Source organism: Vidua chalybeata, chromosome 21 (genome assembly GCF_026979565.1).
Source record: "Vidua chalybeata isolate OUT-0048 chromosome 21, bVidCha1 merged haplotype, whole genome shotgun sequence".
Classification (NCBI taxonomy): Eukaryota; Metazoa; Chordata; class Aves; order Passeriformes; family Viduidae; genus Vidua; species Vidua chalybeata.
The window spans coordinates 6,331,551-6,352,593 of NC_071550.1; the positions used below are offsets into that span (position 1 = coordinate 6,331,551).

The 21,043-nt window shown below is 52.4% G+C and overlaps 1 protein-coding gene across 1 annotated transcript in view; it reads left to right on the forward strand.

Moving 5' to 3' along the window:
• The first annotated feature begins 2,414 nt into the window (after positions 1-2,414).
• Positions 2,415-21,043, forward strand: part of MEGF9 (multiple EGF like domains 9) — a 48,876-nt gene continuing 30,247 nt past the window's right edge. Inside the window, exons 1-2 of the mRNA XM_053962502.1 lie at positions 2,415-2,491; positions 2,866-3,035. Of these exons, the coding sequence (XP_053818477.1) occupies positions 2,415-2,491; positions 2,866-3,035 (247 nt within the window). The remainder of the gene's footprint in view (positions 2,492-2,865; positions 3,036-21,043) is intronic.

The window sequence follows — 21,043 nt, forward strand, 5'->3', positions numbered from 1 at the left end:
TGGGCTGCCTGCATGCGACCTGGGCTCTGTGGCTTGCTCCCCAGGGATCCCTCCTGCTCACAGATGCATTACTCCCCTTCTCATTGCAAAACGAAAACACAAAAAGAAGGGAAGCGTGACCATTTTGGTGGCGTGGTGCCAGCCCAGGTCTGCTGTGTGCCTTTGGCAGCTCCAGCTGAACGCCCTTGAAAGCAGCCACCGGTTTTCTGGGGGCTTGGGTTTGGGGTTCAGCCAGGGATGGTTTGGGTCCGGTGCTCTGGGCTGTGGAGCACTTGCAACTCTGTGTGACATCAACAGGGGGAGCGGCAGGTCCTGCGGAACTGTCCCTGCGCCGGCCTGGGACGTGCCATCCTCCAGCCCTTTCACCCGGCATCCTCCATCCCCTTCATCCAACATTTTCCATCCCCTTCGCCCAGCGTCTCCCACAGCCTTTCTCCAGCCTTCTCCTGGCAGCTTGAGGGGCTGCCAGTGGTTTTCACCTAGGTGGGAATTCATGCCTCAGGTTTTCCACCCCTGCTGCCACTGGGATGTGGCATTACCATGAAGGCTCTGGGTTGTGTGTACCCACAACGTGGCATAGAGAGTAAAATTTATTGCTGTGGCTTTTTGTACTGATTCTCATGATAATTCAGCACTGAAATCAGCCAGCTGGGCAGATGCAGTCTCTGTTTTTGCATGTGATCCCATGTCCAAGGGGTGGCCAGTCCTTTTTCATGGGTCCTGCTCGGTTAAAGATGCCCAAGAACCTCTGACACTGCCAGGATCTTCCTGTCTCCCTCCTTTGTTGGGGTGACAGCAGAGGATAAAGAGATGAAGGACTGACATGCTTAACCTGCTCCTCTCAAGCAGAGGTGAGAATGTAATATTTTGGGAACCAGATGAGCAGATCTGGCAGCCTGTGCTGTGCTGGTCCTTGTGGGGACCAGCCCTGAGCTGAGAGGTGGGCACAGCATCCTTTGGCTCCTGAGGCTGTGCAACTTCTATTTCAAACGAAGGAATTTCTTTGTTCCAGGCAACTCTTTCCTTAATATTTCCTCTGCTCAGTTTCTTCTTCCTGTTCCCATAGACAACAACCTTGTGTGAACTGCTGGAGGAGACAGTGGCTCAGCAGACCCTCCTGCCTCCCTGCCAGCTGTGTTCCCCCTGTCCAGAGGGACCCTCTGCTCCCGTGGGGAGTGACAGGCTGGCGGCGATTATGGAAAGCAGATCCCAGAAGGGTTTGTCTCCGTGGGGGAAATGGCGCAGCAGAGCTGCTGGGGAATAATAATTATATTATTATGCAGGAATAAAGTCCTGTTTATTTCTGAGAAGGGGATGGGTATGGGGGAAGAGCAGAGAGTGATTGCACAACAATTATCCCACAGCAGCTATGCTGGGCAGTGTTTCCCTTGGAGGCAACCCCTAAATATTGTGCTAGGGAAGGACTGGCAGCCTAGACCATGTGGTGGGTGAAGGTGGGGCTGTCCCATCCCAAAGGACGCTTGTCAGCATCCATTGGCTCCTGCAGGAACAAGAGACGATGCAAACATTCACCGGGCAGTGCCACACACCTGCGGGCAGGGCCGGGCAGCCGAGATCCACCAAGCTGCCGGTGCTCTGCACCTTCCCGCCGTGGGATGTGGAGGGATGCTGCTGCTGCTGCTGCCCTGCGGCTCTGCCCGGCCCACCCAGCTCCTCCAGCACATCCCAGCCTTGCTTCCACGTGCCTTTGTGTTGATCAGAGCGGCGTTTTCCCACAGCGCGGGGCTGGCAGCGCGTTCCTGCCTCGCTTCAGCACGCGTGAACCGGCGATCACCCAGCTGGGCTCCGTGAATAACTAATATCTGTGTCACCGTGCTTCCTCCCCCCGCGGCGCTGCCCATCGCTCCTCCGGGACCGGGGGGGTTTGGCCAAGCTCACTGCCGGTGTCGGCGGCGGCAGCACGGGGGGCCCAGGTGTCATTGTCCTTGCGGCAGCCCTGCTGGGTGGGGAAGGCTCCGTCGCCGGGAGAGGAGCGGCACAAAGGGAACGGCATCGCCGCGGGCCCGGGGCTGGCGGAGGCTGGGGGACGCCGATGCAGGTGGCTGCCGGGGGGGTCGTGCCGCGGGGCGGTGACACCCCCCGACCCGCCAGACCCCTCCAGAGCCCTGCAGCCGGACGCAAGGAGCAGCACTCCTTCCTGAGAACCGCTTTGTGTCCCGATGCCGTTCACCGGCGCCTTCCTCGTTGTTTCCCAAAACTGAGGCCGGGGAGGATGGGGGGAAATTTAATTTTTTTAATAAAAATTTTAAACATAACAAAAAGTTAACACCTTTAAAACCCTGTGTCCTTACAAATCGAGCACACACGGCCCCCTAAGAAAGGCGGCCGTGCGTCCGCCCGCCGCCGCTCCGGGGGCACGGCAGCTCCGGCCCGGCGCCCCTCACGCCCGCACAATGCCGCCCCCTCCCCGCCGCGCGCCGCCCCTCGGCCCGCCCCCGCCCGGCGCTGATTGGCTGCGCCGCGCCGTCAGGTAGGGCGGGCGCGGCGCTGATTGGCGGCGGCGGCGCGGGGCGGGGCGGGCGCGGCGCTGTCAGCCGGGGCGCGGCGCGGCGGGAGCCGCCGGAGGGGCGCAGGGCGCGGGCGCGGCATGGCTGGCTGAGGCGGCGGGAGGAGCCGCCGCCGCCCGGCGCCGCTCCCGGCCGCGCTCGGTGCGTGTGCGAGCGCCCGCGTCAATGAGCGAGTGCATGGCGGAGCCCCGCGCCGCACCATGAGGCGCCGGCCGAGCACCGCGCTCGCCCTGCTGTGCCTCGCCGCCCTCCTGGCCGCCGCCACCGCCGCGCTGCCCGCCAGCGCCGCGCCGCCCGCCGAGCCCGGCAGCGGCAGCGGCGGCCCCGCTGAGAGCAGCCTGGGCACGGTGCCGCCCGCACGGCCCCGCGGCACCGCCGCGCCCGCGCGGGGCAGCCCGGCGCCGCCGCCGCCGCCGGAGGAGGAGGCGGTGGCGGAGGAGGAGGAAGAGGAGCAGCAGCAGCAGGAGGAGGAGGAGGAGGAGGCGGCTGCGGACAGCGGCCCCGCAGGTGAGCGGCCCGCGCGGGGCCGTGGCGAGGCGGTGTCAGCGGGGCCACCGGCGGGGAGCGGGACGGGGCTGCGCCCCATCCTCCGCTGGGCGGACAAAGGCGCAGCCGGGGACGGGGCGGCGGCTGCCCGGGCCCCTCCGGCTGCGGCGACCCCCGTGCGGGGTGGGCGAAGGGAGCTCCGCGCTGCGGGACCCCCCGAGCATCGCCCGGCCCGGCCTCCCCGCGGGGCCGGGTGCGGGGCTGCCGCCGCTGTGCCGACCCTGGGATGCGGTCCGCAGGGGCAGCTGTGCCTAGCCCGTGCCTTGCCGGGGCTGTTACCGGTGCTTTTGGGGCAGGTGCTGGTCCAGGCTCCCCGGAGCGTCCTTCAGGCAGTGGTCCCTGGCATGCACTGTGCTCCCGGTGGAGGAGATGCAGACAGGTCCTTCCCATCACCTTGCATCCAGACAGTGTCCAGCAGTGTTGGTGCTGGCCTCGGGCATCCCCCGATGGGACTTTGTAGGTCGAGTTGCTGCACAACCATCAAGCGTGCCTGGTGTCCTACCTCGACATGCTGGCAGCAGAGAGAGAGTTGGGTTAGTGATGACTTGGTGTCACCAGAGCCCATGTTCTTACCAGTGTCAGGAGGTGTGTTTGCAGCTCAGAGGGTGCTGGGCTGCTCACATGGTATCTGATGGGTGTGCAAGGACAGAAATGAGCCCCAACTTCATCTGCTCTGGGAAGGATGAGTCTCAGTGCAGCCTGTGCGAGGCCTCATCCTGCCCCTGTGGTGATCAGGGCTTATACAGAGCTGAGGAAGGTGCTATAGCAACAGGAATACATGGAATTATCAATGTAGGGTGTAAGGAGGAGAGAGGTGAAGGGTGGGTGTGAGGGCTGTGCTCTCAGGTGAAGCTCCATCTGGGTGTAGCATGCGCTGACAGCACCGGTCACTCACTGGGAGGTGAAACACTGATGTTCTTCAAAGCTGAGACTTCAGTTTACCTATAGATTAAATAGTCAAAACTGTGCTGGATTCCAAGGATGGAGCTTTGTCCACTTATTTTACTGGAGCACTTGGCTTCATTCTGCAATTCCAAAGCTGTATCTTCAGACACATGCAAAAACTATAGCACTGATTCTTTCCTGTTTTATATTTATTTTTTCTCTTTGCCTGGAAGATGTTTGGCTTAAGTACGTTGAGCTTCCTCTGATGTGAAAGGGATGCAGTCTGTTCTGGTAGTGTTAGCAGTCTGAACAAGGGGATTAATTAACTTTTTTCATTTGATTAGAAATAAAATTGACTGAAGATCTGGAGTCCCTTGTTTTTCAGACTTTAATTTGCTTTTTTTCTGTTGAGGTTTCTCTCTTTGCTTTTTCTGGAAGAAACAGAATGGCTTAAGATTGGGACTTGCTGATAAAGGTAGGATGAGTTGAGTGTTCTTAAAGCAAAAGCAGTTTCTACTCTTGTGCCTGATCATACAGAATGGACTGAGCAGCTCGGTGCAGCACAGTGCGACCCGCTGGGTGCCAACCAGGGGATCCACATTCACATCCCAGGCTTCCTCCAGCACATTTCCCTCTCTGATCCCTGTGTTGTGTTTGTTTCCATTGGTATCCATTGGTATCCATTGGCACTGGGTCTCCCACCCTGAGCTCCAATGGCTTCATCAAGAGCATCCTGCTCCTGCAGGCAGAGTGACAAGTGCATGAGGTGGCTGGTTTAGCAGTGCCTTTGGGATGCTCCCAGATTCCATGGAGGATGCTTACATAACATCCTCTATGTCTTCTGCCATTGCAGCTGTCAGGGCTGGAAGTCTGGGGAATTTTGTGTCTAATCCCTGTGCTCCCACGGGCTGCCCTTGCCCCTGTGCTTCAGTTCTCACTTGGGAAAAGGGAGCACTGAGGATGAGCACTCCCCTCCACCCCCCCGGGTGTGCTGAGTCTGTATTGTGGAGGCCAACAGCACCCTTTGAAGTTTTAATGTACTAATTATTAATGGCTACAGCCACTTAATCACAAAATTGCTCTCTGGTGCCTTTACGCTGAGGTGATGGCCAGGGCAGGAGCACGTGGGCAGATTGTCTTCTCCAGGAGGCCAGGTTGTTAGTCCTGAACGTGACAGGTTGAGATTAGCCCTGGCTGAGGGGGGATTGCTGGTGTGCTCCAGGGCTGGGCAGGTTTTAGGGCACCTGAGGGTGGCTGAGACAGCATCAGGAGGAGATGCTGGGCTTGGCAGCATCCTCTGTGTGATGGGGGAGCCTGGGCTGGTGTTAGGGGTGGATGGCACAGCCGTGCTCTGTGTGGGAGCTGCTCTCCGTGGGGTTTGTGGGGTTTTCTGTGCTGCCCATCTGCTGTGAGTTGTGCAGAGGTTTGCTCTCAAAGGCTGTTAAGCACCAAAGCCACAGCAAAGCCAGTGGACATAATGGGCTTAGCTGAAACCCTCAGTTTGCTTTAACTCAAGCATGTTTTCAACATCACTTTTCCAACTCAGTAGGTAATTAATGCATTATGTGCTCTGTTGCATTAAACAAATGGGCCTTTTCTCATGCACATTATTAGAAAGGCTTCCCTTAATGTTCATAGCATTATCACTGATAAGAGGTTGGTGTGAGAGGCCTCAGGGCCAGTGGTGTTCAGAGCTACCAAGATTTCAATTCTGACTTTGGTACATTTCTCATTCCGATTTAGGAAGCGTGTCAGTTTTCCTCGAGCTGCCTGCTTGCTCTGTTCTTGTCCTCCTCCTTTTCCCAGTTTCATGATGTTTATTTTTCTTTCCAAGACTGTGATCATGTTAAAATCCTGGATTTTGTTTCTAAGGGAAGTAAATTGCTAATCCTTATGTTTGTGGAGACAAGCTTAGAGGTATCGCCCGCCTTATTGCCGAAGCCTTCAGCACCCACCATGGAGAGTCTGCCTCTTCCTTTAATCCCCAACAGTCTCATTTTAAACAGGAGCTGGAGCTTTGCTGGGGAATCTGGCTTGGGAATGGCTGCTTATCGGGTGGATGCTTGTGTTGGAACAGAGATGCAGCTGCTGTGGCCAGCATGGTCCTGGTTGGACTTTCCCTGCCTACGGAACAAAAACCCTCAGTTCCACATGGTTCTTAGGGCAGCGTTGAGTAACACGGGTCTCTTTGAAGGACATTTTGTTCTGACTCTCTTCCAGCCCCATGCGCAGCAGGTGGGTGGGCTGAAAAACCCAAATGTCCTTTCACAGCCTTGCTGTGCTGGCTCAGCAGGAGAGCTGCACCCAAACCCTGGGTATTGGTGTCTTTACTTCTCTCCTCGCCGGTGTTTTGTCATGCCTCACCTGCCTTCCTGGGTCACCAGCACCCAGAGGTGACATTGGGTCTGACTCCTCACCTCTGCACCACGTAGGAGGGGACAATGAACAATTTCTGCTGCAGCCACAGGGCCGGAAATGCAGGTGGCTTGGAGCATTAACCACGGGAAGGTGTCACATGGAAATGTGTGAAAGCTGAGTCAGTCACTGATGGCTGATGGGTCCCCAGCTGCTGGCGTGGGGCCACCTCGGGCTGGGGTGCTGCTGCTCAGGTGGAGGAGGTGCAGCCAGAGCCCCTCAGTGGGTGGTGGCTGCAGCTCTGTGTGGGATTAGCTGGTGGCTTTAGCTTGTGAAGAGGAGCCTGGCAAATCCCTGGGGGTGTTGGGATGACCTGGGTAATTGGCTGGGCACAGGGGAGGTGACAGGTTGAGGAGGGGACTGGTGAGTGCTGGCTTCATCCAGCTGGAGGGTTCTGCTTTTGTGCAGGGCATGTGGAGAAAGGTCTGTGCATCCCCCTCTGGCAGGAGGTGTGGTGAGGGCAGGTCTGGGGGGTCCCCACAGCACTTACAGTGTTGTTGTAGAGAAAGGCTGGTCCAGGCCATGGAGCCATCAGCAGCCAGCCCCTGCCACACTGGGGCTGTGCCCCTCGAGGGGTTGGGAGCTTCAAATCCTGGTAGGACTAAGAAACAGCCGAGTTGTTGAAGGTAGTTTCAGGATCTTGTACCATCATCCCTTTTGCAGCTCTGAGTGACTTCTCCTCTCATCCAGCCATTAGATCTTTTGGAGAAAGTCTTCCCACCTATGTATGGGTCCACCTGCCCCTGCTCTGCCTCTGACCCTGTGGGGAACAAGCAGGAGCAGCCAGGGAGGGTGAGCTGGAGCTTTCCTCCTGCTCATTACTTGGGAAGGCAGCTTAAGCCTTCCTTGTTTGAGGGCTCAGGATTGTGTTCCATGTGGTTACAGAGATAACTTGTGTTCAAGGTGCTAGCAGGATTTAAATTTATTTAAAGAAATGGAAATGAAGGCATGGATGTGAAAGCTGAGGATAAGGAGGATGGTCTTGTTCCTCAGGATCAGCATGGGAGCAGCCAGGGCAGAGAGTGCCTTTTTTCAATCAAATAATAAGTTTATATCTTTGAGCTTTAAATAAAGACTCGTTGCCCAGAGCAGAAAATGTCACTCCCTTGCCTTCCTCCCTGCCTCCACGCTCCCATCTGAATCATTCTTGAATCAGATGCATCCAACTGTCCTGACTCAAGATTGAGATTCTGGGACTTAGCAACGCTCATGAAAATCAGGATATTTCTGGGAGGATCTGTAGAGCATTGAGGGTCTGTAGATCATTGAGGGTCTTGTTTGTTGGTGTCTCTCTGCTGAGATTTTGCTTTTTATTTTAAATGGTAGCTGAGATTCAGACATACCATCACTGAGGTGCCACTTGGAAAATGGCAGCACCTCTGTGAGGTGATGTTATTTACCTGGCTGCTGTTGGTCTTACACAAACACCAGCCTGTGGGGAGGCAAAGGTACTGGAGCACTGAAACAAGTGGTTTGTCTGAGGCTGTGTGGTGGCAGATGTCCCAGTCCCTTTGCTGCTGGCCCTGTGAGGGTGGCTGGGACAGGTGGGAGTGCTGGAGTGTCACCAAAAAAACTCCTGTGACACAGACTGGGGTTTGCACAGGGTGCAAAGGCTGTGCCTGTCCAGACAGCTGGGAAATGTGTGGCCAAGCGTGGGATGGGCTTTCTGGACAGCAACTGGTTCTGCCCTTGGAGCACCCTCCTGGTGCTGCCTGTCCCCCCCGAGGCACCCTGGCCCTGCCTGGCTGTGCCACAGGGGACAGGACTGCTGTGCTCAAGGAGTGATGGTGTCATGGGCTACACCATGGTGTGACCTCGGGGTGTGTGACCCCATCCCCGAGGGGACACTGCTCCAGTGTGGCCCTGCAGGTGGCTGCAGCATCCGGGGATCTGCCCATGTGGGTGGCAGCGATGGTGGGCATTGAGCCCTGGCACTGATGGTGAGCAGCGTGAGGACAGGGACATCCAGGACATCCCGTGCCCCACGGCTGTGGGCACAGGAGCACAGAACAAGCTGTTCCTGAGGAGCTGAGGTCCTGGATGTGAAGTTCTGCTGAAGTCAGGGGAAAGACTCCAGAGGTTTTCTGACGAGAGCCCTATAAATACCTGGGGCTGAGGCTCGGTGTGCTGGTGACATTTGTGGAGCTAATGCCAGCTGACTGTCAGGGAGCGCTGCTGCCGATCTGAGGTCCTCGCTGGTGCTTCCAAGAAGCAGCCGAGCTCTCCGTGGTGGTGTGAGGCATCTGCCAGCTTTGGGAATAAACCTGTGCCAAGGCCGGGTGCTGAAGGCAGAGATCCTTTTACAGCAGTCTGGCTGGAAGGGAAGGCTCCTTCTGCTTTACCGCTGACAAGCACTTAAAAAAAATAAAACAAAAGAATGATGCTGAGGAGCTGTTTTTTTGTACAGCACCTTGACTGCACCTGAGACTTCACTGAGCTCTTGGATGATGATGGAGCAAGGGCTCGGACTTGCTTTAAAAGCCCTGGAAAGCTACAGGCTGTGTTGCCCTGGCAGGTGCTGCATGTCTGAGCTCAACAGGGCTGCCTTGTGCAGTGAGGCATCGCTGGGTGGGAGTGGGCCCGGAGGGGCACAGTCTGGCACTTTATAATTGGTTGGGGATATTAATATATTTTATGAGCTAAAGGCTAGATTGCAGTCCAACCATCTGCCCTGCCTTGGGGAGTCGTGTGTCTCCAGCACCCCAGGAGAACAGAACCACTTGCAATTGAGTCTCATTAAACTGGCTAAAACCCAGATTTCTGGTTCACAGGAAATTATTTGCTTTTTTTTTATTATTATTTTGACTTTTGGGTTGTATCAGACTGAAATGGAATGGTTGTTCTTGCTTTGCTTCTGCTCAAGCTTCCAGTGAGCTCAGTGAGTGTCCTGTGCCTTGAGGCTGCCCTGTGAGATTGTTTTGCCTGGGGCTAAATCCATCCCCAGTGAGGGGCTGGGGGCTGCTGGGTCCCTGCCAGGGGGAAATGCTCCCAAAATCACAGCAGGGCTTGTCTGGAAGGGTCTTTTATTGGATTAAAGCTTGTCAGTCTGGAAGCATTTCCAGCAAGACATTCTAGACTTGGAATAATTGAACCTCATTTGTCTGGCAGAACATTTCCCCCCCGTTCAATAGGAGGCTTCCCGGTGGTGCTGGTGCTGGCTCGCTGCAGCTGCCGTTCCCGGAGGAGCAGGGCAGGCTGTCACCTCTCCTGCCAGGGTCACTCAGTCCCCCACGGCTCCCATCCCTGCATGGAGGGCAAGCGGTCCAGCTTCTGCATCCCAGCTGCGGGCTGTCCTGGCGCTGAGGGCTGGCAGCAGCTTGCCTGTCTCCTTGTTTTCTCCAGCGATTTAATAAAGGCCGGGAGCAGGGAGGGGGCTGCTCGATCCGCCTGGTTTCCCGGGATTTCGCTTAGCTGCCTGTGAAGAATAGACCCTCCAAACACCGCCGGGGCTGTAATTGCCTGGGGACCGATTGAGCTGCCCAAAGCGGCTCTTTTGTTGGAGGCTGAATTCCTCCTCTGCCTGGTGCTCATCTGGATCTTCCCATGCAAAATTCCTCTCTCTCTCTGTCCCCCAAGGAGCAGGCTCGGGATGGGTCGGGATGCCATGCAGGCTGCCAGCCCCCGGATTTGGCAGCAGCTCTGCTCCAGCCCTTCAGGGCTCTCCCCCCTGCCCCGACTCTGGAAGAGATTTTGGAGGTCTCTGCTCCTCATTCATGCACACGGGTCCTATTTCAGTGAATGAGGAGCTTCTCCGGAGCTGCATGAACTAATGCAAAGCCTTAGTTTGGTCTTGTGCTGCTTAAAGGAGGATTTTTTTTTTTAAACATATATTTCTGAACACCTGCTGTATGAATTAAAATTTGCCTTGTAAATGTAACCAATTCAGAGGCTGAGCATGAGCGATGGGCGTTTGCTTTTTGCCTGGAAAAAGAAAAAAGCAAAAACCTTGAAGGTTTTTTTTCCTTCTGGCAACTTGGCTTTAAAGCAGAGAAGCCAAGACACTTCTTTTTAAACAATTTTTAATTCAGTTGCCCCCTGTTCTTATAAATAAGCCCCCAGAAACATGACGAGGCAAGCATCCCTGCTATTTATAGCTCTGTTCCACATGCCTGTTTTAAAAATTTGGCAGCTAAATGGCTCTGCAGCCTTTCAGCAGAAGGCCTAATGACACAGGCATTTTCTATGCATGGATGGGTGGGTGTTTAAAGGCTCTTGGTGCTGAGCCTTCACCCTGAGCAGGCAGGATGGTTTCTGCAGCTGGGAGTTTTTTTCCTGGGCAAAGGGGAGCCCCTTGGCACTGCCCCAACCCTGGAGAAGGGGCTCTGGTGGGCTGCACCCCATGGCTCACCCCTGCTCCAACTGGGGGTGCTCCCACCTGTCCCCCACACCTTGGCCCTTTCTTGGGGTTACCACTAGACAAGATGTATTGATATTCCCCAAGCTGTTTGGGTATTTTTTAAATAATTTGTTGAGGCTGCATTAACCTTTCATTCTTGTTTTTTTTTTTTTTTTCTCCTTTGTGGCATCACCTCCCTCTCATGAGGAGGCTGCTGGTAACCTTTACCCGTTTAACTGGTCATGCCACTTCTCAGATGAATCTGCTTTATTCCTGGCAAATTATACAGCCACAGTTTTCAGGCAGCTTTACTCTATTTTGACTGACTGGCTGACTATATTAACTGATAGTGCTGCTTGGGCTGCTTTGATCCTGTATTATTTATGGAAATGATGGCACATAACTCTGTGTGGCTGATTAATGCTGCGTGTATTTTTAATATGCTAGTTCTCCTGTTTGATCTGTGCTAAATGATTATTCTCTGATGTGTTCCTGGGTTCATATTGGCTCTTTATGAAAAGGAGATTGAAATGGACTGTTTGTTTTGTTGCCTTTTTTTTTTTTTCCTCCCAGTGGTCTCGTTGTGGGCTGCTTTTTCAGCTTTCACAGGTCGTTTTCCCCAGCAGGGCTCTGCCTGCCACATGGAGCACTTACACTTTATTGCTATTAATTTGAGCACTTTGTTGGTGACATTACTCTAAATTCATCCCTGTGTGTGCAATTGTGGGAAATTTTGAGAAGATACAAGGTGGGAAAACAACCTTTTAGGTGATGCTCAATCCTTTTGTGCAGTTGCAGAACGAGACTGTGACTGTCACCAAATGGCACTCGGGTCCAGCAACACCTGAATGAGAAGAAAACCAGTCTAAAATGGCAAGGGCGTAATTCATATTTTCTGTGCCCTGTCACAGGATGGCTGGGACTGCTTGATATTAAGAAGATGACTTTAATTGCCAGGGATGTGTGTGCTTGACCCACAGCTTCCTCTCCTGCAGTGTGAGATGTGGTCATGGCTGGGGAGGGAGCTGTGGGCAAAGCTGATGTTTTATCCCAGGAAATACCCACTGCATCCCATGGCATGTGCAGTGCTGCTGGTACTGACGTGCAGGAGGGATGCTGATGTCCTTCATCCCTCCTCCAAAATCCACCCCCAGCTCTAGATGTGGCTGATGGGGTGGAAACCAGGAGCTTGTTCCAGGAGAACCATCTGTGAGCTGGAGGATCAGCATTTCCCCTTCCCAGGGGCCTAGTGGAAGGGAAGGAAGTTGATGATTTTTTCAATACGTATTTTTTTCTTTTGTAATAACTGCTCATTTTCATGGCACAGGCAAGGGTTGTCTCCAAAGCCCTGCCCTCACCCTGCACGTGGTCAGATCTACCTTCTCCCTGGGCACGCTGTGTTCCAGCAGTAACAGGTTTGTGAGGATGCTTTCATGAGCGGTGCTGTGAAGGTGCAAAAGCAATGCTCAAAACCTTCAAATGAAACCTTTTCTTCCCCTCCTCTGATCAGTCCTTTTTGTCAAAATCAGCAAAATATATATCTTCCTGCAAAAGATCCCTTTGCCTTTAATGGGCTTTTCCATTGAAAACAGTTTAAACTTGATGTTCTGTTCCTTCCCTCCAAATTTTTCAAAGCTCCTTGGGCTATGAAAACTTCAATGATTCCATTTTCCTTCCCTCTATTAAAAAAAAAAAAGTATATATATATATTACATTTTTTTTCTGTTAGCTAAAGCTCTTGCCTTTTATCCCAAAGCAAACATTATAGACTGGGTTTTAGGGTGTTCTTCCTCTGCCCCAAAATAGACACGCTCTTTTGAGCAGTTATTTGGGGGGAAAAAACCAGGATGAATGCACCATGTTGGGCTCTGAGGGAGCAGGCAGGATTTTGGGATTTTTTTCCCTACGAAGCCAGCTGCCTCCCCAAAACACATCTTGATGGCAGATGGGTGACTAATGGGGCAGAGGCACCCACACCTTCACCCTGCCACAGGTTTGGAGCGTTCCTGGCTGGGAGGGGACAGGGAGCTTGCACAATGCCCCAGCTGGCAGTGCCTGTGGGGCGGGAGGAGGTGTTGCCATGCTCCCCTTCCTTCCCAGCCCAAACTGCAGCCTGCTCTGTGGGGAGCTGGGCTGGCTGCAGTTAGGAACCCCAGGAGATCCCAAGGAGGATGTGCTCCAGTGGTTTGTCCAAGCTGGAAGGTGGTTGGAGTTGAAATGGAGCACCCTGACCTGTTGGCTCCTGCCTGGGCTGGGTGTTTGCTCACTTGCTGCCAGTGCAGGCGATGTCTTTGCTGGAGCCTCCCCAGCTTTGTGCTCTGCCCTTCCCTGCCATGGCCAGTGGGTTTTTTCCCAGTCCCAATACTTGAAGAAGGATCTGGGGGGGAATTTGCCATGTTTTCCAGCTCCCTACCTGACTTGGACATGAGTGCTCCCAGCACTCCCCTCCCTGTGAAGGTCCATGTCACGTTGAGATCTGCCCTGTGGGGTTTCCCAGCAATGCCCCCATTCCTGGGCAGGGCTGGGGGTGCCCCAGTTTGGGTCTGGGGAGCTGTTGGGCTGTGTGGCATTGCTGTGGCTGGCTCAGCATCCCCTGGGCCAGCTGGCACAGGGAGCAGATGGGGAGGTGGAGCTGGGTGCTCGGCCAGGTTTCAGGCTATGATAAAGCGAAGTGACGTAGAAAACTAAATACCTGTTATTGGAGAAATGCAAACAGAGCCCTCACCTGCCTCCAGCCTTTCTCCCTTCAAGGGCAGGCTGCATGCATGTAGCTCCCTGGAAAAGATGTTTTCTTATTAGTGTGCTTGCTTTGTCTTGGCTGTGTTGTTGAGAAATCCAAGTTTGACTCCAGATAATGAATGACAAACATTTATCTGGTCTTAACTATTTTATTCTAAGTGTTTTTTTTCCTCCTGGAAGTTCACAGTGAGTTGTTGACAGTGTGCCCTTTGACGTGGATTAGTGCTGACGCCTGGCAGTTGGATCTTCCCATCCTTTTCACATCTTGGTAGTTCCTTTCCAAGGGAAGCTTTTGTACATGTCTAATCCATTTAAAATGAAAGATAAACAACAAATGGACCAGTCTCTGAAGGGACAGTCAGTTACAGGAGTGGTACTGACTTCCCTGCGGAAGGCAGCGAGCTGTTTGGGATGGATGGAATGACAGGAGAGAGCCTTCCCCAGCACCTCAGTTTGGTGTCAGGGGATGCTGGAGCAGTGGCTCTCCCTGATTTTTGGTTCACAGACCCCTTAAAATCTTTCTGGGAAGTGTGTGGATGGTGAGTTCAAGTTCAGGGACTAGAGAGCTGATGCTCTCCTCTCTCTGCTTCACCACCCATGGTTTTGTGATCCCTCTGAGAGGATCTCCTGTGTCCTCTGTCAGGATGTACATGAGCTTTGTACTGAACTTTGCCTCAGAGCTGGCATCTCTCCCACCTGTATAACCGTAATTCCAGGTGATATATTGATATTTTCAGTGGGTGCAGTGGGTGCCCTGTCAAACTAGAGTCTCAGGGCTGTGTCAGGTACTGGCAGCTCTCTGCTTCAGTAGGATTTTGGATGCCTCTTTGCACGTGGGACTCAGATCCTCCTTTCACCTTGTTTCTTTCTGACAGCAGAGCTGGTGGAAGAGGAGGCACTGCTCCTCCTCCTGCAATGCCAAACCAGTCATTATGAAGCCCTCAAAAATGAGGAAATGGTCAAGATAGAAATGTCAACAAGCCTCTCCTAGCTGTCCCATTGGCTGCAGAGGAAGCTCTGTGGTTTTGAGCATTTCTTTGGCTTGGGATCAGGTTTGGTTTTGCCAGCCCCAGACTGAGTGTGCTGCTGTTGCCAAAGGTAATTCCCCTTTGGTGATGCTGGAGGGCTCAGCTCTGGCTCTGCAAATCACTACTTTGGTTTCAGCATCTTGGCTCAGGCTTGGTCTCAGCTTCGTGCCTGAGCTGTGGGTGAGATGGGGAGTGCTGCACAGGGAGCCTGAAACCCTTGTGCCTGGCTGCCTCCCTCCTTCCCGTCACACTTTTAAGGCTTTTGCCTAGTTACAGAGGATTTGGGTGTTCTGTGGGACAGGGCTGTTGTCTGTTGTACTTCTCTGAATGACCTGGTATTTATTGTGGAGGTTTCAGAGAATTGGCTTAGGCTTTAAGTTACTGTTTGTTTGTGGTTGCTGAACTTGTGCTGTTTAATGGAAACATTTCCCTTTGGTAGGAGAGCTATTGCTGGAAATAAATACAGGTAATAAATACCTCGTGGCCGAGGCAGGAGCTGGGACAGGATGGAGCTGCAGTGTCCATCCACAGTGACTAAGGAGAGGGGGATGAAAAGCTGATGTTTGCCCTGACTAGAGTCATCCACGTGCTGCAGGGCTTGGGGCTCCAAGCAGAGGTGAGGGGGAGGCAGGGGCTGGCTGGCAGCTGCCCTCAAAGCCCTGCGGGTGGGCTCTGCCCCTGCTCTCTGTGCAGGGGGGGATTTATGCCCTTTGAATTCATGCCATGGCTGCAGTTGCTGGAGGAAGTTTTGGAGTACAGCTGAGCTGCACCATGCTGGCTGCTCCCACTCAGCAGGTCCTCAGCAGATGATACTGGATCTGCTGCAGTCCCCTGTTTCCAGTGATAAGTGATGACTTTGTCCATCCAGGTGTCTTTTTCCATGACGTGTCCTGACCCATATCAGTTCCCTCTCTGAAAGCTTGGCTTCTCCTCCATGGATTTGCCAGCAAATTTTGTCTGGCTGCAGTATCTACGACCCAGTTTGGCAGGTGCTGGGTGAGAACAAAGGTGTGAAACAAGTTCTGAACGTGGGAATTTAAGTCACTCGCTGTGAGCTGGCATCACTGTGTCCTGTGCAAGTGTAGCAGGAGAAGTGCAAGGCTGTATGATAAAATAAGGGAATAAAACATAAGGAACAGGAAACTTCTCTTCCCAGCTCGGACATTTTCCTTGCTCTGTCCCAGCAGCTCTCCCTGCTTGCAGCACGTTGTAACTTACAACTCCTTGTCTGGCAGGAGTTATGGTAACTCCAAACCAGCCCATAGCACTATGTCATCATAACCTTGAAACAGGACCCAAATGGCAAAACCTGCCCGAAACCAGTTGTGATTACTCATGCTCTGTGCTATCCCTTTCCCCCGCTGGGCTTTCTGCTATGGTAATTCCACTTATTAAGCAAGGAGACAAAACACCTTTATTAAACTTGGAACCAAGCTCGGGAGCAGTGAGGGGAGCAGGACTTGCTGGCTGCAGGCTGTCAAAGAGTTTTCTTCTCTTGTCTCCCTTCCTCTGCATGGCCTTTAAAGTGAGTGAGAGAGGAACAAAAGATACTTTGCTGTTTGTGATGAATAAAAGTCTGCATTTAAATATGTTTGTTTAGAGTAGAGAAGAATTAGGAATGTGTATTGGGAATGAATCCTGGGATTTGTTGGGGCTTTGCTTCATCTCCAAACTTGAAAATGCAAAGAGCTGAGATGAACTGGGGTCGTAGCTCAGGCTCTGGAAAGCTTCTTTTTATTACCACTTTCAGTTAGTGTTTATTAACACTGTGGATAAAAGGTGCCTTTGTTAACGGGCCTGTCCCTTTGCTGCTCGGATGGAGGAGCTGCATCTTGAAAGGAACTGCCCTGGGCACCTGCTGGAGTTACTGATGAAAGTTTTCATTCCAGATTTTCACCACAGGCTTAGACATAAAATAGCCTGAAACCCTCCAAAGCAAGTCTTCCTTCTCTTTCTCATTAAAAAAAAAAAAAAAGGTTTAAAAAGTTGTAAAAATGCCTCTTGCCGTCTGTGTGCCAAGCCATGAATGATGAGCCCCTTCCCTGTGTGGAGAGCATTTCATCTCACAGCAGTGTGACCCCCTCCTTGGTCCATCTTCCACCTCTTGTGGGTGTCCAGAGTCTCCCTCTGAGTGCACTCTTGGCCTGGGGGGTGATTAGAGCAGTTCAAAAATCACTCCTGCATGCTTGGAGAGAAACCTGGGCCTGATGTTTGTGCTGCCCCTAAAGGTGAAGACCATCCCCAGAGGCTGTGTGTGCCCCAGGGCGGGGTGGGGGGCTGTGGCAGCCATCCGAGGAGCAGCTCCTGCTTCCAGGAGATGCAGAGCACTCCTTTGCTGGAGGAGGATGCACTTCCAAGCATTTTTATATTGAATTATGGGTTGTGCTCTTTGCTGTTGGCGTCTCCTTGCTTTTGTTCTGTCTTCTCTCCCAGTGTAAGAGTGCTGTAAATGAGGGAGAAAGGAAGAATAACTTCTTACCACATTCATCCCAGGTGGGCTGAGCTTTGATAGCTCTGCCCAAGGTCAGCGAGGCAAAGCTGCAGCTCCCTCCATACACCAGTGAGGACCTGGTTACACTGTGGTGGTGTAAAGGAATTGAATCATGACTTCACAACAAAAAAAAGCACTGTGCTTTGCAGTGAGATCGACCATGTGTGTGTTTGCCACCTCCCTGGGGAAACTCCCAAGGGACCCCAGCCCTGCAGCTTGTGCATGATGTACCTGCATGGGGGGAGGGAGGCTGTCACCATCCTCACCACTCCCCTCCCCTCAGCAGCTGATGGCACTGCAGCAGATGTGTTACCACCTACTCTGTGATTGCTGTACTGAGCAAAACATGGCTTTCCAGCGGCCTGGACCTGGCCATTTCCTTTTCTTCTCCCAAGCAGTGTGAGCCATGGCTGGGGATGACAAACCCTGCTCAGCAGCACCCACAGAGCTCTCGGGCTGGGTATTCCATGGGTGCTCAGCCCCAGGCTGGCTTTGGAAGGAGGAGGTTGGAGGTCACATCCATTCCTGCCAAAGCTGAAGTTGACACTGGGAGCATGAGGAGTTGATTGCAGTGACTTGGGAGAGGAGGATCTGTTGTATCTGCAGGCAAGGTCTGGAGGGAGAAGGCTCTGGAATGCTGCATGCCTTGCAGCAATGGATTTTGGTTTGAAGTAGCTTAATTGTGTCAGACAAATGTGCAGCTCCTGTCTCTGGGCAGATCGTTCCTTGCAGGCTGGACAAAGTCCCTGCTCTGCTGCATCCCTGGGAGTGTGGGGTGGCTGGGAAGGCAGGGCTGTGCTGCTGCACCTGCTCTTGCCTGGGCTCTGCCAGCAGCAGCAGGAACAGAAAATTTTGCTTCTCAGCAATGAGTGTGAGCAGCAAACCCAGCTGTTACTCAAACAAAAGGTTTGACCCTCTTCTCCCTGGTCTTGCCCAAAGGAGTCTCTGGGAGCCTTGCTGGGAAGGGTAGGATGTGATCAAGGGGTGTTACCTGAGCTCATCCCCCAGCTCATCTCTGTTTTCTTGCTGGTTATCCACACAGCACAACTTTACAGCCCAAACGCAAACAGTTGGAAGGATGGTTCCTGCTCAGGGTTTTCTCTGAAGAGCCTTAAATCTCCATAAATTAACGTGTTCATTCATTAGTTGCAACTCCCCAAAGCACCGAGCAAAGTTTGTGAGTTTAATTACTTTTTGCAGGAATTGGAGCACGCAGAGCCTTCAGCAGATGATTGTAGCTCATGTTATTCATGCAGCTCTTCATAATCCCTTTCTCTGCCGGGCCATGGTCGATAGAGACTAAAATTGGAATCTGCTCATAAATTCCCAGCCCCATCCCATGTCAGGTGTCTTGATCTTCCAGTGAAAGCATTTTGCTGACAAAACAATTCAGTTTCCTGAGAGATGCCACGCAAGTCTATCTGTCAGGAGGGTGTGAGCTGCCAGGGTTCTGTGTGCTGGTGGGGAGGTGTTTGCCAAAGTTAGTTTTCACCCTGTTTATCTCTAAACCCAGAGTTGGGCTGGCTGTGTCACACACTGGGTGGTAAAAAATACAGAGATTTTCAAACAGAAACATGGAATATTTATATGGTTGCAGACGTTTGTGGAAATATTAGTGGGAAAATTTAATCAACTAAAGTAGAATGCCAACAAAACTATTTTTAAATTAATTAAAAGGCTTGGATTCATTTTTTTTAACTGTGGAGCTTTTAATCCTCAAGTATGTATTTGGTCTGTTTGAAGTTACTGTAGTTTCTTGTATCATAAACATTTTAGGGCCACATTCCTCTTTGTGCACAGTCTGCTTCGTAAGAGACCCCGGAGGGTTTGTCTGCCTGTGGAAACTTATTGTTATATAGGAATGAATAATTCCTCAGCTGCAGCTGTGTAATCCCCCCTGCACAGCTTTTCTGCCCTATTACCTGGATCTTAATGACTCCAGGACCCTTCCTGCTTCTCCTGACAGCTCCTTGTCCCATCCATGGGAGCTCCTCAGGTGTTGTGCTCCAGCAGAGCTGTGAGCTGGGGATCTCCCCTTGCAGGAGCACCAAGTTAATCAGAATCCATATTTTTCTTTTTTTTTCCCCCCTGATGTTTACAGGGCTTTATCCTTTAGTCTCCCAAGACAGCTTTCCACCCGTGAGTCTGACTTTTGATGCAGCTTTACTGGGGAATGAGCAGGTTCAAAGCTCTCTGCGCAGGTTGCTGACTTGTTTAGCATCAAAAAGGAGGAAAAAGCAACAAAATTGCTCTGTGTGGAGGAGCTTTCAGGAACTCCTCAGAAACCACATGCCTGCAGGTTGCATTGCAGGTGCAGGGAAGGAATAGAAATAAGCAGTCCAGGGCGTGAGCAACCTTTGGGGAGGGTCTCAGGCTCCTGGTTTGCTCATAGCTGGGGAGGCAGAGGAGGGCTGTGAGCTCTGGTGGGGAGCCTTTTGGAAAGACAGGGGGCTGACACAGTTGAGGCTGAGCTGGAGTTTGGCTGAAGCCCCAACCTGTCTGCTTCAGGCTGATAAAAAGTGCTTGTGTAGCTGCTGGTGACCCCAAAGCTGGGACCTTGGCTTTGTGCTTCTTTCCAAGTGATAAGTGAGAGATTTAATCTGATACAATATTCCTCAACAGATGTGTTTAATCTTCTAATGACATTACAAGTCATGTATATGAATTGAGAAATTGTTGTCTTTTCGCCCTTGTTGACCTGTAAAAGCCTTTTATGGAACAACACAAGTGACTCTGTAATACTCTTAACAGCATTAATGTGAACAAAATTCTCTTCACCATCAGCACCTGACTCTGCAGAGCCTGGAGCTTGATGGAGGCTGTAAGTGCCCAGAACGTGGTGCACTCAGTAATAAACTGAATGCAAAATAACACAAGACACTCCTATGTGTATACAAATTTTTTGGGGGATAGGCAGAGATACTCTTCCTACCACTTTGGCTTTGCACTGTAGCCTCAAGTGAGAGTAAATTACAGGTCTGAGCACTTCAGTGCACCTTCGTGACACAAGAGTTTGACTCTTATTTTGTGCTGAGTGCTGTCTGGATGGGAATGAGTCCTGGGACTTGGGAGAACTCCTCTTTTTGGGAAGCTACAGTGCATCAGCTTCTCTCTAGCCTGTTCTTGCAGGAGCTCTTCGCCCATGACAGATGTTCCCCAGCTCCCTGGGTGAGAGCTCAGCCAGGCTGTGCCCTCTCAGATCTGCTGCAGCCCTGGGGAAAGGTTGGAGGTCAAAGCATCCTTGCACTGGGATAACTCCTGCACTCAGAGCATCAGTGGAGTTGCATCCAAGTGGGGAGTGATGGAGCTGAACCCAAATTGCAGTCCAGGACTGGACTGGACCAGCCTGACAGGGTGCATCAGAGACGTGGAAGAGATGGGCTGGAGCTCAGAGAATTCTTTTATAAATGCTGAGTAGGATGGGACCTTCCCTTTTAACAGCTGGCTCATGCCTGCTGTCATTATCCCATGCTGGAACAGCACTGTCCCTCATCCCATTGCTGGGGCAGGTTTGGCACATCAGTGCATTGTTCTGAGGGGATGAAAGGACTTCTCAGGGGGAAGGGAAAGAGCCTGTTGAGAGGCAAGGGGAAAGACAGAGCAATGGTGCAGCACAGATGTGCCTTTGGCTGTAATGAGGAGAAATTCCCACTGCAAGGAGCAGTGTCTAACTCTTTAAGGGGGGGTTGGTGTGTTTAGGGGAAGAACTGGAGCTGCTGCCATCCCTGAGCAGTGCAAACAAGGAGAAAATAGATGTGATAGGCTGGCTCAGAGCAAAGCTTCACCCACCCAAGAAAGGCCAAGAGGACAAGGCATGATCCTGACTCTTCTGGACAGAGTTTCAGGGCCTTTCCCATCAGGATGCTTCCTCCAGATCCCTGTGTTTAACAGCCACCAGTGGACCTGTCCTCTGTGAGCTTTTCCAGTCCTGCTTTGGAGCCATAGGTATTTCTGGCAGCCAGAACATCCCCTGACAATGAGTTCACAATTTAATTACAAGGGGAAAGGAAATCACTTTGGATAGATTTTTAAACCTGCTGCCTGATCCCTCTATTCCTGTCTTGTCAGGAGTGGT